At 47.9% G+C, this 20,565-nt stretch overlaps 1 protein-coding gene across 1 annotated transcript in view; it reads left to right on the forward strand.

Annotated features, from left to right (window-relative positions):
• The window catches only part of POLE4 (DNA polymerase epsilon 4, accessory subunit), a 104,424-nt gene that overhangs the window by 64,521 nt on the left and 19,338 nt on the right, over nucleotides 1–20,565 (forward strand). Inside the window, exon 3 of the mRNA XM_063915911.1 lies at nucleotides 11,663–11,704. Coding sequence (XP_063771981.1) covers nucleotides 11,663–11,704 — 42 coding nt within the window. The remainder of the gene's footprint in view (nucleotides 1–11,662; nucleotides 11,705–20,565) is intronic.

A 20,565-nucleotide genomic window follows, 5' to 3' on the forward strand; every position in this document is an offset into this window, starting at 1 on the left:
GGGAGTTATCCGAGCTAGTCAGGAACCTCCTAAAAACAGTGCATCATTGCACAAGGGTCCTGGTAAAAATGGTGGCTTCCTACGAAGCAATTCCATTCGGCAGATTTCACGCAAGAACTTTTCAGTGGGATCTGCTGGACAAATGGTCCGGATCGCATCTTCAGATGCATCAGCGGATAACCCTATATCCAAGGACAAGGGTGTCTCTCCTGTGGTGGTTATAGAGTGCTCATCTTCTAGAGGGCCGCAGATTCGGCATTCAGGATTGGATGCTGGTGACCACGGAGCCCAGCCCGAGAGGCTGGGGAGCAGTCACACAAGGAAAAAATTTCCAGGGAGTGTGATCAAGTCTGGAGACTTTTCTCCACATAAATATACTGGAGCTAAGGGTAAATTTATAATGCTCTAAGCTTAGCAAGACCTCTGCTTCAAGGTCAGCCGGTATTGATCCAGTGGGAAAAACATCACGGCAGTCGCCCACGTAAACAGACAGGGCGACACAAGAAGCAGGAGGGCAATGGCAAAAACTGCAAGGACTTTTCGCTGGGCGGAAAATCATGTGATAGCACTGTCAGCAGTGTTTCATCCCGGGAATGGAAACTGGGAAGCAGACTTCCTCAGCAGGCACGACCTCCACCCGGGAGAGTGGAAACTTCATCGGGAAGTTTTTTCCACATGATTGTAAACCGTTGGGAAATACCAAAGGTGGACATGATGGCGTCCCGTCTGAACAAAAAAACGGGACAGGTATTGCGCCAGGTCAAGAGACCCTCAGGCAATAGCTGTGGACGTTCTGGTAACACCGTGGGTGTACCAGTCGGTGTATGTGTTCCCTCCTCTGCTTCTCATACCTAAGGTGCTGAGAATTATAAGACGTAGAGGAGTAAGAACTATACTCATGGCTCCGGATTGGCCAAGAAGGAATTGGTACCCGGAACTTCAAGAGATGCTTACAGAGGTCTTATGGCCTCTGCCGCTAAGAAGGGACTTGCTTCAGCAAGTACCATGTCTGTTCCAAGACTTACCGCAGCTGCGTTTGTCGGCATGGCGGTGGAAAGCCGGATCCTAAGGGAAAAAGGCATTCCGGAAGAGGTCATTCCTACCCTGGTCAAAGCCAGAAAGGAGGTGACCGCACAACATTATCACCACATGTGGCGAAAATATGTTGCGTGGTGTGAGGCCAGGAAGGCCCCACAAAGAAATTTCAACTCGGTCGTTTCCTGCATTTCCTGCAAACAGGAGTGTCTATGGGCCTCAAATTGGGGTCCATTAAGGTTCAAATTTCGGCCCTGTCGATTTTCTTCCAGAAAGAATTGGCTTCAGTTCCTGAAGTCCAGAAGTTTGTCAAGGGAGTATTGCATATACAACCCCCTTTTGTGCCTCCAGTGGCACTGTGGGATCTCAACGTAGTTCTGGGATTCCTCAAATCACATTGGTTTTAAACCAGTCAAATCTGTGGATTTGAAGCATCTCACATGAAAAGTGACCATGCTCTTGGCCCTGGCCTGGACCAGGCGAGTGTCAAATTGGTGGTTTTTTCTCAAAAAAGCCCATATCTGTTTGTCCATTCGGACAGGGCAGAGCTGCGGACTCGTCCCCAGTTCTCTCCCTAAGGTGGTGTCAGTGTTTCACCTGAACCAGCTTATTGTGGTGCCTTGCACCTACTAGGGACTTGGAGGACTCCAAGTTGCTAGATGTTGTCAGGGCCCTGAAAATATGTTCCAGGACGGCTGGAGTCAGGAAAACTGACTTGCTGTTATCCTGTATGCACCCAACAAACTGGGTGCTCTTGCTTCTAAGCAGACTATTGCTAGTTGGATGTGTAATACAATTCAGCTTGCACATTCTGTGGCAGGCCTGCCACAGCCAAAATATGTAAATGCCCATTCCACAAGGAAGGTGGGCTCATCTTGGGCGGCTGCCCGAGGGGTCTCGGCTTTACAACTTTGCCGAGCAGCTACTTGGTCAGGGGCAAACACGTTTGCTAAATTCTACAAATTTGATACCCTGGCTAAGGAGGACCTGGAGTTCTCTCATTCGGTGCTGCAGAGTCATCCGCACTCTCCCGCCCGTTTGGGAGCTTTGGTATAATCCCCATGGTCCTTTCAGGAACCCCAGCATCCACTAGGACGATAGAGAAAATAAGAATTTACTTACCGATAATTCTATTTCTCGGAGTCCGTAGTGGATGCTGGGCGCCCATCCCAAGTGCGGATTATCTGCAATACTTGTACATAGTTACAAAAATCGGGTTATTATTGTTGTGAGCCATCTTTTCAGAGGCTCCGCTGTTATCATACTGTTAACTGGGTTTAGATCACAAGTTGTACGGTGTGATTGGTGTGGCTGGTATGAGTCTTACCCGGGATTCAAAATTCCTCCCTTATTGTGTACGCTCGTCCGGGCACAGTACCTAACTGGCTTGGAGGAGGGTCATAGGGGGAGGAGCCAGTGCACACCACCTGATCGGAAAGCTTTACTTTTGTGCCCTGTCTCCTGCGGAGCCGCTATTCCCCATGGTCCTTTCAGGAACCCCAGCATCCACTACGGACTCCGAGAAATAGAATTATCGGTAAGTAAATTCTTATTATTCAACATCTGTGGACACCAGTCACCGGTGTGAGCAGCAGAATTTACGGCGGTTATTACCGCCCTATATGATACAGTGAATTTAAATCCACAGTGGGTTATCAAATGATGGGTACTTTGAAATGTATTTAAATTGTGTTTTTCTCTATTAGGGGTATATAATACATATAAATGATATCAAATTGATTATAAAAACATACCCCATAAGCGAGTCAGTGCAACCCAAAGGAGCAGACACATTTCTCTAACGTCCTAGTGGATGCTGGGGACTCCGTAAGGACCATGGGGAATAGACGGGCTCCGCAGGAGACAGGGCACTTTAAGAAAGAATTTGGATTCTGGTGTGTTCTGGGTCATCCCTCTATGTCCCTCCTCCAGACCTTAGTTAGAATCTGTGCCCAGACGAGCTGGGTGCTACTTAGTGAGCTCTCCTGAGCTCGCTAAAAAGAAAGTATTTTGTTAGGTTTTTTATTTTCAGAGAGATCTGCTGGCAACAGGCTCTCTGCTACGTGGGACTGAGGGGAGAGAAGCAGCCCTACTCACTGAAGATAGGTCCTGCTTCTTAGGCTACTGGACACCATTAGCTCCAGAGGGATCGTACACAGGATCGCACCCTTGGTCGTCCGATCCCGGAGCCGCACCGCCGTCCCCCTCGCAGAGCCAGGTGACAGAAGCAAGAAGACTTCGAAATCGGCGGCAGAAGACTCCAGTCTTCATATGAGGTAGCGCACAGCACTGCAGCTGTGCGCCATTGCTCCCACACCAAACCCACATACTCCGGTCACTGTAGGGTGCAGGGTGCAGGGCGCATGGGGGGGGGGGGCCCTGGGCAGCAATTAGAGACCTCTTTGGCAAAAGTTTGCATAATATACAGTTGGGCACTGTATATATGTATGAGCCCCCGCCAAAATTGTACATGAAAGCGGGACAGAAGCCCGCCGTCGAGGGGGCGGGGCTTCTTCCTCAGCACTCACCAGCGCCATGTTTTTTCTCCACAGCACCGCTGAGAGGAAGCTCCCCAGTCTCTCCCCTGCAGTTACACGGTAGATGAGGGTAAAAAGAGAGGGGGGGGGGGGGGCACACAATTAGGCGCAAAAATCAATATAAACACAGCTACTGGGTTAACATTAAGTTACTGTGTTATTCCTGGGTTAATAGCGCTGGGGTGTGTGCTGGCATACTCTTTCTCTGTCTCTCCAAAGGGCCTTATGGGGGAATTGTCTTCAGATGAGCATTCCCTAAGTGTGTGGTGTGTCGGTACGTGTGTGTCGACATGTCTGAGGTAAAAGGCTACCCTAAGGAGGAGATGGAGCAAATATGTGTGTGAGAGGGTGTCTCCGTCGACAACGCCGACACCTGTTTGGATATGTGTAATTAAGTGCTAAGGTGAATTTATTGCACAAAAGATTAGAGAACAGACAGGAAATCTACCCATGTCTGTCCTTATGTCGCAGAGACCTTTAGAGTCTCTCAATGCTCACTATCCAAAATAATAGACACTGATATCGACACAGAGGTTGACTCCAGTGTCGACTACGATAATGCAAAGTTACAGCCAAAATGGCAGAAAAGTATTCAATATATGATTATTGTAATAAAAGATGATTTGCATATCACTGATGACTTATCTGTCCCTGACACAAGGGTACACATGTTTAAGGGGAAGAAAGCTGAGGTAAATTTCCCTCCTCTCATGAGGAAAAAGAGCGGGAAAATCTCCAGACAAGAGACTGCAGTTTCCCACAAAGAATTCTCAGGCAGTATCCTTTCCCTACTAGGGCCAGGATACGATGGGAATCTTCCCCTAGGGTGTCACGTTTGCCCAAAAGGTAGCCCTGACGTAACAGCTATTCTCAGGGATCCAGCAGATAGCGTGCACATTCTGGTACACTACTCAGACCGGCGATTGTGTCGGCATGGGTTTATAGCGCTGTGGCAGCGTGGACAGGTACCTTATCAGCAGAGATTGAGACCCTAGTATGTATATAGATATACATATGTATATATAGAGATATATATATATATATATATATATATATATATATATATATATATTAAAGATGCTGTCTTAAGAGATATGTATATATAAAACATGCCCAAAGAGACATGAGTATACTGGGTCCTAGAGTCAAAGTTATGTCGATTTCTGCTTGACGTGTCCTGTAGAATATGCAATGGACAGATGATGCCGACTTAAGAGGCATATGGAAGGCTGAGGATTGTGTGGAGAAGGGTTCTCGGACCTGGTCTCCACAGCTATAGCTGGTAATTCTGATATTTTGCCTTATATTCCTGCACAGCCTAGGAAAGCACTACATTATCAAATGCAGCCTTTCGAATAAAGAAACAAGAAAGTCCGAGGTGCGTCCTTTCTTGCCAGAGGCGGGCGCAAAGGAAAGAAGCTGCACAACACAGCTAGTTCCCAGGAACAGAAGTCCTCCCCGGCCTCTGCAAAAATCCACCGCATGTCGCTGGGGCTCCACAGGCGGAGCTAGGCCCAGTGGGGGCACGCCTTCGTAAGTTCAGCCACAAGTGGGTTCACTCCCTGTTAGATCCCTGGGCAATAGATATTGTGTCTCAGGGATACGAGCTGGACTTTGAGAAGATGCCCTCTCACTGACTGCCCTGCCGGCTTCCCCCCACGAGAGGGAAACCGTGTTAACTGCAATTCACAAATTGTATCTTCAACAGGTGGTGGTCAAGGTTCCCCTCCTTCAACAAGGAGGGGGTTATTATTCGACCATGTTGTAGTCCCAAAACCGGAAGGTTCGGTCAGACCCATATTGAATTTAAAAACCTGAACATATACCTGAAAAGGTTCAAGTTCAAGATGGAATCGCTAAGAGCGGTCATTGCAAGCCTGAAAGGGGGAGATTTTATGGTGACTCGGGACATAAAGGATGCATACCTTCATGTCCCCATTTATCCACCTCATCAGGCGTACCTCAGAATTGCGGTACGAGATTGTCATTACCAATTTCAGACGTTGCCGTTTGGTCTCTCCACGGCCTTGAGAATATTCGGCAAGGTAATAGCGGGAATGATGGTGCTCCTGCGGAAGCAAGGTGTCACTGTTATCACGTACTTGGACGATCTCCTCATAAAAGCGAGATCAAGAGAGCAGTTGCTGAACAGCGTATCACTTTCTCTGGAAGTGTAACGGCAACACGGCTGGATTCTATATATTCCAAAGTCGCAGTTGGTTCCTACAGCTCATCTGCCTCTCCTAGGCATGATCCTAGACACAGACCAGAAAAGGGTTTATCTCCTGATAGAGAGAGCTCAGGAGCTCGTGACACTGGTCAGGAATCTATTAAAACCAAAACAGGTGTCAGTGCATCACTGCACTCGAGTCCTGGGAAGGAGGGTGGCATCATACGAGGCCATTCCCTTCGGCAGGTTCCATGCGAGGACCTTCCAATGGGACTTACTGGACAAGTGGTCCGGATCACATCTTCAGATTAATCACCCTATCCCCCAGGGCCAGGGTGTCTCTCCTGTGGTGGCTGCAGAGTGCTCACCTTCTCGAAGGTCGCAGATTCGGCATTCAGGACTGGGTCCTGGTGACCACGGATGCAAGCCTCCGAGGATGGGGGGCAGTCACACAGGGAAGAAATTTCCAAGGGCTATGGTCAAGGCAGGAGACTTGCCTTCACATCAATATCCTGGAACTAAGGGCCATATACAACGCCCTAAGTCAAGCGGAGACCCTGCTTCGCGACCAACCGATTCTCATTCGTCAGACAATATCACCGCAGTGGCTCATGTAAACCGCCAAGGCGGCACAAGGAGCAGGGTGGCGATGGCTGAAGCCACCAGAATTCTTCGCTGGGCGGAGAATCACGTAAGCGCACTGTCAGCAGTGTTCATTCCGGGAGTGGACAACTGGGAAGCAGACTTCCTCAGTAGGCACGACCTCCACCCGGGAGAGTGGGGACTTCATGCAGATTGCAAGTCGGTGGGAACTGCCACAGGTGGACATGATGGCATCCCGCCTCAACAAAAAGCTGCAGAGATATTGCGCCAGGTCAAGAGACCCTCAGGCGATAGCTGTGGACGCACTGGTGACACCGTGGGTGTTCCCGTCGGTCTATGTATTTCCTCCTCTTCCTCTCATACCCAAGGTGCTGAGAATCATAAGGAAAAGAGGAGTGAGAACAATACTCTTTGTTCCGGATTGGCCACGAAGGACTTCACAGAGAGGACCCGTGGCCTCTGCCTCTAAGACAGGACTTGTGCAACAGGGGCCCTGTCTGTTCCTAGACTTACCGCGGCTGCGTTTGACGGCATGGCGGTTGAACGCCGGATCCTAGCAGAAAAAGGCATTCCGGATGAGGTCATTCCTACGCTGATAGAGGCTAGGAAGGATGTGACGGCTCAACATTATCACCGTATATGGCGAAAATATGTTGCTTGGTGTGAGGCCAGGAATGCCCCTACGGAGGAATTCCAGCTGGGCCGTTTTCCTTCACTTCCTACAGTCAGGAGTGACTTTGGGCCTGAAATTGGGTTCCATTAAGGTCCAGATTTCGGCCCTATCCGTTTTCTTTAAAAAATAACTGGCTTCTCTTCCTGAAGTTCAGACGTTGTAAAGGGAGTGCTGCATGTTCAGCCCCCTTTTGTGCCTCCAGTGGCACCTTGGGATCTAAACGTGGTGTTGAGTTTCCTGAAGTCACACTGGTTTGAGCCACTGACAATCGTGGAGTTAAAATTTCTCACGTGGAAGGTGTTCATGCTATTAGCCTTGGCTTCAGCTAGGCGTGTGTCAAATTAGCGGCTTTGTCACATAAAAGCCCCTATCTGGTTTTTCCATATGGACAGGGCAGAATTTCGGACCCGTCCACAATTTCTGCCAAAAGTGGTGTCATCTTTTCATATGAACCAACCTATTGTGGTGCCTGTGGCTACTCGTGACTTGGAGGATTCCGAGTTACTAGATGTGGTCAGGGCTTTGAAGGTTTATGTAGCCAGAACGGCTAGAGTCAGAAAAACGGAGTCGCTGTTTATCCTGTATGCACCCAACAAGCTGGGTGCTCCTGCTTCAAAGCAAACTATTGCTCGCTGGATCTGTAACACGATTCAGCAGGCTCATTCTGCGGCTAGATTGCCGCTTCCAAAATCAGTAAAAGCCCACTCCACAAGGAAGGTGGGCTCTTCTTGGGCGGCTGCCCGAGGGGTCTCGGCATTACAGCTTTGCCGAGCAGTTACTTGGTGAGGTTCGAACACTTTTGCAAAGTTTTACAAGTTTGATACCCTGGCTGAGGAGAACCTTGTGTTTGCTCATTCGGTGCTGCAGTCATCCGCACTCTCCCGCCCGTTTGGGAGCTTTGGTATAATCCCCATGGTCCTTACGGAGTCCCCAGCATCCACTAGGACGTTGGAGAAAATAAGATTTTACTTACCGGTAAATCTATTTCTCGTAGTCCATAGTGGATGCTGGGCGCCCGTCCCAAGTGCGGACTTCTTCTGCAATGCTTGTATATAGTTATTGCTTAAATAAAGGGTTATGTTTGGTTGCATCAGGGTTGATCTGATGCTTCGTTGTTGTTCATACTGTTAACTGGGTAAATTTATCACGAGTGATACGGTATGATTGGTGTGACTGGTATGAGTCTTGCCCTGGATTCCAAAATCCTTTCCTTGAACTGTCAGCTCTTCCGGGCAAAGTTTCTCTAACTGAGGTCTGGAGGAGGGACATAGAGGGAGGAGCCAGAACACACCAGAATCCAAATTCTTTCTTAAAGTGCCCTGTCTCCTGCGGAGCCCGTCTATTCCCCATGGTCCTTACGGAGTCCCCAGCATCCACTACGGACTACGAGAAATAGATTTACCGGTAAGTAAAATCTTATTTTTTTAATTCTCATCACTTTTCGATCTTAGAGCACATTTCTGGATTTCTCATCCAATTTTAACCCTATTTTTCACACACTGTCCGAAATATCGGTCTCTTAATACAATGTATCAATAAAAGTTAAATTTTATTTCATTTTTGTGCACCTAGCAGTACAACCGCATTTTCTTCTTGTGTATTAGGTGTTATTCATGGTTGTCTTAGGTAGCACCCCCGACATGAGATCATAGGATTTTTCCAGATATATTAATCGGGGTCCTCCCCAGATATTTTTCTATGGAATTTTGAGAGTGCAGATTTTTCTTTGTTTCTTGTTGTCGCAAGTCAGGAATCTACTCTGCCGATAAACGTCCTGGAACTCAAGGCAATTTACAATGCCCTTCTTCAAGCTTCCCATCTCCTGAGGGATCGGGCGATCCAAGTTCAATCGGACAACGCCACGACGTTGGCGTACATAAACCGACAAGGGGGAACAAGACGCAGAGCAGCGATGCGAGAAGTGTAAAAAATCCTCCTCTGGGTGGAGGACAACGCAAGGGCCATCTCTGCCATAATCATTCCAGGAGTGGACAACTGGGAAGCGGATTTCCACAGCAGACACGACCTCCATCCGGGGGATGTAGGCATCCCCAGGTGTTTTAACAGTTAATTCACTGGTGGGGCTGTCCGGTGATAGACCTGATGGCCTCTCGTCTCAACAAGAAGCTATGCCATTACTGTTCCAGAACGACGGATCCGCAGGCTGTAGCAGTGGACGCGGTGACGACGCCTTGTACGTACCAGTTTGTGTACCTATTCCCTCCTCTACCGCTAATCCCAAGGGTTCTAAAAAGACTAAGAAGGGAAAGCATTCAAGCAATTCTAATTGCCCCGGATTGGCCTCGACAGGCGTGTTACTCTGACCTTCTATCATGGCTCTGGAGGATCCCTGGCCTCTACCGCTCCAAAAGGATGATCTTCAACAAGGTCCGTTCGTCTATCCAGAGTTACAGCGGCTACGTTTGACGACTTGAAAGTTGAGAGGGAGATTCTAGCAAGAAATGGTCTTCCCTCCCGGGTTATTTCCATCATGCTCCAAGCCAGGAAGATGGTGACGTCAAAACATTACCATCGTATCTGGAAAAAGTATGTTTCCTGGTGTGAAAGTAGAAAGGTGTCTCCTGTGGAATTTAGAATTGCTTGTTTTCTACTTTTTCATGCAAGTGGGAGTGGATATGGGCCTGCGTTTAGGCTCCATCAGAGTCCAGATTTCGGCGCTCTCTATTTTCTTCCAGAAACAACTTGCCATGTTGATGGAAGTACAAACTCTCCTAAAAGGAATTCTTCATATGCAACCGCCCTTCGTACCTCCCACAGCCCCGTGGAATCTCAATGTAATTCTGTCCTTTCTTCAATCAGACTGGTTTGAACCCTTACATAGAATGGAGTTAAAATTTCTCACCTGAAAACGGTGGTGCTATTAGCAGTGGTGTCTGCAAGATGTGTCTCTGAATTGGGGGCCTTATCCTGTAAGAGCCCTTATTTGTTTTTTCATGAAGGAGGACGGGTCCTGAGTTCCGCCCTGTCGTTTTTTGCCAAAAGTTGTTTCAGCTTATCATGTGAATCAACCCATTGTGGTTCAGATGTTGTCTGATGCTTCCATTGGGCCAGAGTCCTTGAATGTAGTGAGGGCTCTCAAGATTTATGTCAAGAGAACAGCTCGTCATCGGAAATCTGATTCGCTGTTTGTCCTCGGAAATCTGTTTTGCTGTTTGTCCTTTGTGATGCCACCAAGATTGGTCGTCCGGCTTCTAAAGCAATCCATTGCTCGTTCACTCAGGTTGACCATTCGAAAGGCCTATACTTCGGCGGCTCTGCCTTTGCCAACGTCTATTCAAGCCCACTCGACAATGTCTGTGGGTTCTTCCTGGGCGGCTGCCCGGGGGTCTCTGCCTTACAGTTGTTCCGAGCTGCTACTTGGTCTGGTTCGAACACTTTTTGTGAAATTCTGTCGGTTCGACACCTTGGCCAGGGATGACCTTCAGTTTGGTCAGGCGATTTTACAGGGGTCTCAGCACTCTACCACCCGTTTTAGGAGCTTTGGGACTTCCCCATGGTACTAAAGTACAGTTCCCCAGTATCCACTAGGACGTTAGAGAAAATAGGGATTTAATACCTACCAGTAATTCCTTTTCTCGTGGTCCATAGTGGATACTGGGCGCCCGCCTCAGTGCTTCGATTCCTGCTTACTTAAGTATTTGGTTGGTCCGCCGTTTTAGACCCTTTATGATGGGATAGCTGTGCTATCCTGGTTGGGTTGGTATTGCTATCCTCTGTTCTGGTTAGCACCCTCCTTTTGATTATGGTTGTGTTACCGCTGTTGTATTTATTCCTTCTCTCGTGGTATGTCCGTCTCCTCGGGCACAGTTTTCCTAGAGTCTAGTAGGAGGGGGCATAGAGGGGAGGAGCCAGCACACACATACACACACTGAAGGTTTTAAAGTGCCAGGCTCCAGTGGACCTGACTTGTACCCCATGGTACTAAAGTACAGTTCCCCAGTATTCACTACGGACTACGAGAAAAGGAATTACCGGTAGGTATTAAATTCCTATTTTTATATTTTTTATCCCATCCGTAACAATAAGATGTCATGCTAGAGGCGCTAAATCTCAATATTTCTCTCTATAGAGAGAAGAGAGAACACCCTGCACTCTCCTTGGCAGCTTCATTCACCTTAATGCTTTAGTATACATCTGAATAAACAATGGGGTTTTGGTTTATGAATTGCACTATGCATGTAAGCTTGCGGCCCACTCCACGGGACCCCATTTCATCGCAAATCCTACTCGATCACATAAACTTTCACCGGTTTTTTTTGGGACCTGGCTACTGCTGTCTCATAGGGGAAAATGTGCTTACCTGCCATAAGTGTGACAGGTAAGCTTTAAACCAGGTAAGCACATTTTCCCCTAGGAGTAGAACTTGCGGTGAAATGGGCTCCCGTGGAGTGGGCCGCAAGCTTACATGCATTGTGCAATTCATAAATCAAACCCCCATTGTTTATTCAGATGTATATATCCATATATCGGTGCACTGTGTCATTATTATCCGGAGTGCTGCTGTTTGTACGTGTGTGTGTGTGTGTGTGTGTGTGGGGTATATATGTATTATGCACATGTGTAATATATGTTGCTCCTATTAGGGAATGTAGATATACTATTGCAGTCTTGTTTGTCTTTCAGATAATGCAATAGATGCCATTGATGAATTTGCTTTTTTGGAAGGTAAGAAAATTTCATACTGAGGGCGTATCACGTTATAGTTTAATATTTGCAAATATAGGGGCATATCCACTTAGGTGCAAGGCTTTGCCCGCAAAAAAACTTGTGGACCTTACGCCCAGTTTTGGATTACTGCGGATATGTGCCTGCGGTATCCAATTTAAAAAAAAAAAAAAAAAGAAGTGGTTGGTGGTTTTTTTGTAGGCAAAATCCAGCGAGGCGAGAAAAAAAATACATTGAGGTACTCACCTGTGTTCCAGCAATTCCAGTGGTCTCCATGGCTCCCTACACACACAGCGGGGGAGGGGTCACAGGAGTCTCTCACATACTCTCTCACACACACCACTGCTAATTGGATAGGTCATTATCAGCTATCCTATTGTAGCCTGTTTTTGCCTGCAGTAAACTACTGCTATCGGCTGATAACACATGGGATCCAGGATAAGTTTCCAGTCCCATGTGTTATTTCCGCAAAAACAGGTTTTGTGTGGCTGCTTATTGGGGATTATGGTTTGTGTGCCTGTAGTATGCGAAACGTAATTCCCGATAAATGCAGTCATCGGGGTTAATAGGTTAGCCCCTGTCGAACCTATTAGTAGCGGTAAATTACAGCTTGTAACAGGATACTCTCCATAGATTGGAAACCATGGGCCTATTTGTCTGAAAACTCAGTATGTGTGGGTGGTAGATGCTTGTGCATATGTACCAGATCTCCAATTTTTATTTATCTTACGTCCTAGAGGATGCTGGGGACTCCGTAAGGACCATGGGGTATAGACGGGCTCCGCAGGAGACATGGGCACTCTAAGACCTTTTAATGGGCGTGAGATGGCTCCTCCCTCTATGCCCCTCCGCCAGACCTCAGTTAGATTCTGTGCCCAGAGGAGACTGGTCACAAACTAGGGGAGCGCTACTCAGTTTCTCTAGAAAAGACTTTTGTTAGGTTTTTTATTTTCAGGGAGCACTGCTGGCAACAGGCTCCCTGCTTCGTGGGACTGAGGGGAGAGAAGCAGACCTACTTTACTGATAGGCTGGAACACAGGTGTCGTCCTCGCTGTTCGTCCCAGAGCTGCGCCGCCGTCCTCCTCGCAGAGCCGGAAGATAGAAGCCGGGTGAGTATAGGAAGCAAGAAGACTTCAAAGGCGGCAGAAGACTTCAGATCTTCGTGAGGTACCGCGCAGCGCGCCATTGCTCCCACACACACACAACGGCACAGCAAGGGTGCAGGGCGCAGGGGGGGCGCCCTGGGCAGCAATTTTTACCTCATATATAGGCTGGCACAAGTATAGATACTGCTGAGGCAGTATATAAAGCCCTGCTAGTATAATAAAACAGCGGGACCGAAGCCCGCCATCGAGGGGGCGGAGCTTGTTCCCTCAGCTCTAACCAGCGCCATTTTCTCCACAGCTTGCTGCAGAGAAGCTGCTCCCGTACTCTTCCCCTGCTGTACACAAGTATCACGGTGCAAAACGAGGGGGGTGGGGCACATTAATTAGGTGCAAAATGTATTATTATAAAGGCGCTTACTAGTCTGGGACTTTGTTTCAGAACTGCTGGGCACTGGGTGTGAGCTGGCATACTTTCTCTCTGTCTCTCCAAAGGGCCTTATTGTGGGTCTGTCCCCATATCCATATATCCCAGTGTGTGTGGGGTGTCAGTACGTGTGTGTCGACATGTCTGAAGCGGAAGGCCCTTCTAGGGAGGATGCAGAGCAGTTGGTAGTATTGTCTCCGGAGGCACCGCCGACGGCTAATTGGGTTGACATGTGGAATGTTTTGAATGCAAATGTGGCTTTATTACAGACACTGATACCGACACAGATTCTGACTCCAGTGTCGACTATGATGAGGCAAAGTTGCACCCAAGGGTGGCAAAGAGTATTCAATACATGATTATTGCAATAAAAGATGTATTACATATCACAGAGGACCCGTCTGTCCCGGACACACGGGTCTGTATGTTTAAGGGGAAGAGACCTGAGGTAACATTTCCCCCATCACATGAGCTGAACGCTTTATTTGAAAAGGCTTGGGAAACTCCAGACAAGAGGATGCAGATTCCCAAGAGAATTATAATGGCGTATCCTTTCCCCTCACAGGACAGGTTATGGTGGGAATCCTCACCCACGGTGGACAAGGCCCTTACGCGCTTGTACAAAAAGGTTGCCCTACCGTCCCTGGACATGGCGACTTTAAAAGATCCTGCGGATCGCAGGCAGGCAACTACCTTAAAACCAATTTATGCGACTACGGGAGCCCTGCTCAGACCGGCGGTAGCGTCGGCATGGGTGGGGAGCGCAATTGCAGCATGGGCAGATAACTTGTCATCTGACATGGACACCCTCGATAAAGACAGTGTTTTGTTGACATTAGGTCACATAAAGGACGCAGCGTTATATATGAGGGAGGCTGCGAGAGATATTGGGCTCTTGGGTTCAAGAGCAAATGCCATGGCAATTTCAGCTAGGAGGTCACTGTGGACCCGCCAATGGACTGGGGATGCCGACTCCAAGAGACTTATGGAGGCTTTGCCTTACAAGGTTGAAGTTCTGTTTGGGGAAGGCCTTGCGGACCTGGTTTCCACAGCTACCGCGGGTAAGTCATCTTTTCTGCCTTACATTCCCCCACAGCAAAAGAAAAAACCTCAATACCAGATGCAGTCCTTTCGGTCTCATAAGTTCAGAAAGGGGCGCGGTTCATCCTTTCCGGTAGAGGTAGGGGGAAAAGAACACCAGCTTCGGCTAGTTCCCAGGAGCAAAAGTCCTCCCCGACCTCTACCAAATCCACCGCATGACGCTGGGGCCCCGCTGCGGGAGTCTGCACCAGTGGGGGCACGTCTTCAGCTCTTCAGCCAGGTCTGGTTTATTCGGACTTGGATCCTTGGGTGATAGGAATTGTGTCCCAAGGCTACAAACTGGAGTTCGAAGATGTGCCTCCACGCCGATTTTTCAGATCGGCCTTGCCAGCTTCTCTCCCAGAGAGAGCAATAGTTTCGGCGGCTATACAAAAGCTTTGTCAACAGCAAGTGATTATCCAGGTTCCCCAGTTGCAACAGGGAAAGGGGGTTCTATTCAACCCTGTTTGTGGTCCCGAAGCCGGACTGTTCGGTCAGACCGATTCTGAACCTAAAATCCCTAAATCTATATTTGAAGAGATTCAAATTCAAAATGGAATCTCTCCGGGCAGTGATCTCCAGCCTGGAAGGGGGGGATTTTATGGTGTCACTAGACATAAAGGATGCATACCTTCATGTCCCCATATATCCTCCTCATCAGGCGTTCCTGAGATTCACTGTATAGGATTGGCATTACCAGTTTCAGACGTTGCCGTTTGGGCTTTCCACGGCCCCGAGGATTTTCACCAAGGTAATGGCAGAAATGATGGCGCTCCTGCGCAAGCAGGGTGTCAAAATTATCCCGTACTTGGACGATCTCCTGATAAAAGCGAGATCAAGAGAACAATTACTGAAGAGCGTGGCTCTCTCTCTGAGGGTGCTACGACAACATGGCTCGCTTCTAAATTTGCCAAAGTCGCAGTTGGTCCCGACAACTCGGCTGTCGTTTTTGGGCATGATTCTGGACACGGAACGGCAGAGGGTTTTTCTCCCAGTGGAAAAAGCTCTGGAACTCCAGAACATGGTCAGGGTTTTGCTGAAACCAAAAAGTGTCCATTCATCAATGCACTCGAGTGTTGGGAAAGATGGTGGCGGCCTACGAGGCCATTCCGTTTGGCAGGTTCCATGCAAGAACTTTTCAGTGGGACCTACTGAGCAAGTGGTCAGGGTCCCATCTCCAAATGCATCAGATAAGCCTGTCCCCCAAGGCCAGGATTTCTCTCCTGTGGTGGCTCCAGAGTGCTCACCTTCTAGAGGGTCGCAGGTTTGGAATTCAAGATTGGGTTCTCGTGACCACGGATGCGAGCCTCCAAGGTTGGGGAGCAGTCACACAGGGAAAAAACTTTCAGGGAATATGGTCAAGCCAGAAGGCTTGTCTGCACATAAACGTGCTGGAATTAAGGGCCATATACAACGGCCTGAGACAGGCGGAGCATCTCCTTCGCAACCTACCCGTTCTGATCCAGTCAGACAATATCACAGCCGTGGCGCATGTAAACCGCCAGGGCAGAACAAGTAGCAGAGCAGCAATGGCGGAGGCCACCAGGATTCTTCGCTGGGCGGAAAATCACGTAAGTGCTCTGTCAGCGGTATTCATTCCGGGAGTGGACAACTGGGAAGCAGACTTCCTCAGCAGACACGATCTCCATCCAGGAGAGGTCTCCATCAAGAGGTCTTTGCAGAAGTGACAAGTTGTTGGGGACTCCCTCAAATAGACATGATGGCGTCACGCCTCAACAAGAAGCTTCGGACATATTGTTCCAGGGCAAGGGACCCTCAGGCAATAGCAGTGGACGCGCTAGTAACACAGTGGGTGTATCAAGCGGTCTATGTGTTCCCTCCGCTTCCGCTCATCTCAAAAATATTGAGAATCATAAGAAGAACAAAAGTTCAGACGATACTCATTGTCCCAAATTGGCCTCGAAGGGCCTGGTATCCAGATCTTCAGGAAATGATCACAGAAGATACTTGGCCGCTTCCTCTCAGAGAGGACCTGTTACAACAGGGGCCATGTGTGTTCCAAGACTTACCGCGATTACGTTTGACGCATGGTGGTTGAACACCAGATCCTAGCTAGGAAAGGTATTCCAGGGGAAGTCATCCCTACTCTACTTAAAGCTAGGAAGGAAGTAACGGCGAAGCACTATCACCGTATCTGGAGGAAGTATGTGTCTTGGTGTGAATCCAGAATGCTCCTACGGAAGAATTCCAGCTGGGTCGTTTTCTCCATTTTCTACAGACAGGAGTGGATATGGGCCTAAAGTTAGGTTCCATTAAGGTGCAGATTTCGGCCTTATCAATATTCTTTCAGAAGGAATTGGCCTCTCTTCCAGAAGTACAGACTTTTGTGAAAGGAATACTGCACATCCAACCTCCTTTTGTGCCCCCTGTGGCACCTGAACGTGGTGTTGCAGTTCCTTAAATCACATTGGTTTGAACCACTTCAAACTGTTGAGTTAAAATTTCTCACGTGGAAAGTGGTCATGGTATTGGCCTTGGCATCTGCAAGGCGGGTGTCAGAATTGGCGGCCTTGTCCCACAAGAGCCCCTATCTGATTTTCCATGTGAATAGAGCGGAATTGAGAACTCGTCCACAATTTCTACCTAAGGTGGTTTCGTCATTTCACATGAACCAACCTATTGTAGTGCCGGTGGCTACGGATGTCTTGGAGGAGTCCAAGTCCCTTGATGTAGTCAGGGCTTTAAAAATCTATGTTGCCAGAACGGCTCGTATTAGGAAAACAGAGGCTCTGTTTGTCCTATTTGCGTTCAACAAGGTTGGTGCTCCTGCTTCCAAGCAGACTATTGCTCGCTGGATCTGTAACACGATTCAGCAGGCTCATTCTACGGCAGGATTGCAGTTACCAAAATCGGTGAAGGCCCATTCCACTAGGAGGGTGGGCTCTTCTTGGACGGCTGCCAGAGGTATCTCAGCATTACAGCTTTGCCGAGCAGCTACTTGGTCAGGTTCAAACACTTTTGCAAAAATCTATAAGTTTGATACCCTGGCTGATGAGGACCTTCTGTTTGCTCAATCGGTGCTGCAGAGTCATCCGCACTCTCCCGCCCGGTCTGGAGCTTTGGTATAAACCCCATGGTCCTTACGGAGTCCCCAGCATCCTCTAGGACGTAAGAGAAAATAAGATTTTAAACCTACCGGTAAATCTTTTTCTCCTAGTCCGTAGAGGATGCTGGGCGCCCGTCCCAGTGCGGAATAAAATCTGCAGTACTTGCACATAGTTACTGATGTAGTTACACGAGAGTTGTGTACGGTTGAGATCAGACTGTTGCTGATTTCTGTTCATGCTGTTAACTGGTTTAGTTATATACCATGTTATACGGTGTGAGCTGGTATGTGTCTCACCCTTAATTAACAAAATCCTTTTCCTCGAAATGTCCGTCTCCTCTGGGCACAGTATTAATAACTGAGGTCTGGAGGAGGGGCATAGAGGGAGGAGCCATCTCACGCCCATTAAAAGGTCTTAGAGTGCCCATGTCTCCTGCGGAGCCCGTCAATACCCCATGGTCCTTACGGAGTCTCCAGCATCCTCTACAGACTAGGAGAAAAAGATTTACCGGTAGGTTTAAAATCTTATTTTTTTAAATAAAAATTATTTATTTATTTATATTCTAGTTTTCTTACCCTTGTGCCGGAGTCATTGTTTCACATTTGTGCTAGTCACATTCATACATTAAAAAAAATAATATATATTTATGTGGTCCTGATACAAATGGCCGAGTTCCTGGGTACGTGCGGCGAAGGCGGTGCCGGTGCTCTCCAGGATCGCGTGGCTGCTTCTTTGGGAGGAGGTAAGAGGGTCCTCCAGGTGGGACCCGCTGAAATCGCGTTCCGGTCGCGGTCTTAGAAGACGGGACCGCGACGCTGGCGTGGACACTGTGGCCATACAGGGACCCCACTATATCCACCAGGGCAGGGAGCACAGGGCGGATTTCACAAAAATCCTTTCTCCACAGTACCCGGTGGTGAGGACCAGCATAGGGGATAAGGCGCTTGACCTGTAGCCCCTCCCCCAGCTCCGGGCGCAATCTACTGCTGGTGTTCCCGCCCTGGAGCTGCTTCTCACTCTCCGTCACTCCCTGACAGAGATTTGGGCGCCATCTTTACACAAGTAGCTGCGGCTGATCTCTGGGACTGCAGGGCAATGTCTCCTCTGTAAATCCGCCTGCCTCATCAGCGCTGTGCATTTACGGTCCCTTAAGTATTCTACATGTCATTTTAGACAGTGTTAAGAACAAGTGTACTTCTACCTGAATATTTAGTACAAGTATTGTAACTGTGACTGAGTGTGCCTGTAGCTGCTGTATTGATTTCATTCTCGTGTATCACACTTTTTGCTATCACTGTATTCTGTACCCTTTGGGGGCTAGGTGTATCAGGGTCTCATATATAGTGCTACACAGTATATACTGGTTTTTTTTTTTTTTTTTTGTTATTTTAATCTGTTTATTTCAGTCACCTCATACCTCTTTAATTCTCTGTTTGTGTCCTGTATTTACTGTTGCATAAATCAGGGGGTTATTTGTAGGTATTTTATTTGTCTAGCTATATTGTACTGTTACGCTTTACGGCTACATTTCCTATAATGTCTGCCACATAGGGCGGGAAATCCGCGGACGCTTCTGCATCATGCAGTGCTTGCACCAAGGATTTACCTGAGGGGGAAGTTTTAGCTGATGGTTCGTGTACTGGGTGCAATACATCTCCCAGTCACCCCGCAGCCCCTGTGGCCAATCAGGAACCACATTGGGCAGTGTTCTCAAGTATGCTGAATACGCTTGTGACACGTCTTACGCCCTCTGTGGGGCGTCCTGTGCCATTGCAGCCACATATTGTCCCTGTAGTTAATCCGCCCTGGGCGGACACTGTCTACCCAGATACAACAATTAAATCAATCTTTGGTTAGACAAAATTCTACCCCACGTCCCTCTGGGGTCAAGGGGCCATCTAAGCGGGCCGCTTACTTCTCACAATCCACTAATAGTTCAGATAATTCTTCTGATGAGGATGAGGAATATACTGATCCGTCAGACACTGATACAGTTGCTTCTGACGAGGAACCTACAACTCGGGTTGATGTTCCTGACCTACTGGAGGCTATTAAGCTGATTCTACAATTTAATAATGACGTAGATGCCACTAGTGCGTCTAAGAAACCTGTTAAGTTCAAACATCAGAAGGTTACTAAAGTAGTCTTGCCACATTCTGACCATTTAATCAACATATGTCAGGACTACTGGTCATCTCCAGGAAAGAAATTCTCCTTGTCTAAAAAGATGCTAGCTCGTTATCCTATCCCTGCGGAGTTGAGCAACAAGTGGGAAAATCCACCGCCGGTGGACTCTCATGTCGCCCGTCTTGTGGCGTCATCTACTCTGCCTGTCATCACTGTCACCTCACTGAAGGAACCAATGGATAAGCGTGTGGAGGGATGCCTGAAGTCTATTTACTCCCTTACCGGTGCTGTACATAGACCCACTATAGCAGCCTCCTGGGCTGCAAAAGGAATTGAAGCATGGGTTCAGGCATTCGAGGAAGAGCTACCTCAGGATATTTCTGACACTGCCAGACAATATCTGTCTCATATTACCACCTCCTCCCATTATATTCAGGAGGCATCCTCTGAGACAGGCGTAATGGCAGCCAAGGCGTCTACTACGTCTGTACTGGCTCGCTGAATTCTATGGTTCAGGTCCTGGAAGGTGGACCTGGACTCCAAAAAGACCTTGGAGGTACTCCCTTTTAAGGGAGAAATCCTATTCGGGGAGGATCTGAACAAGATTGTGACTGACTTGGCGACTGCGTTTCTCCCAAGTGCTAATCCTTCTGCACCGAAGGCTAAGGGGTATATGCAATTGCGGTCGAATTCTCGAAAATGTCGAAAAACGGGACATTTTTGCAAAAAAAAAAAATTCGACAATGCAATTCAGTACTTTTCGTCAAAAAAACGGACTTTCAAAATTCGACTTTTTGAAATTCGACATTTGTCAAATTCGACATTTCTGCAATGGTACAAATGCGGCAATTCGACAAAAGTATTATTCAATTGAAGATTGTAAATTCAACAACAGTGCTTTTAGACAGTAAATTCGTCATTTTCAATCCGCCACACTTTGCTGGCGGAATCTAATAAAAAAATTTAAAAACATGTTTTTTTTTGTGTTTTTTTTTTTTATTGGTAATAGCATATCTATTTATATTAGAAGGGATTAGGTACTTGGTTTGTCTATTT

Source organism: Pseudophryne corroboree, chromosome 1 (genome assembly GCF_028390025.1).
Source record: "Pseudophryne corroboree isolate aPseCor3 chromosome 1, aPseCor3.hap2, whole genome shotgun sequence".
NCBI lineage: Eukaryota > Metazoa > Chordata > Amphibia > Anura > Myobatrachidae > Pseudophryne > Pseudophryne corroboree.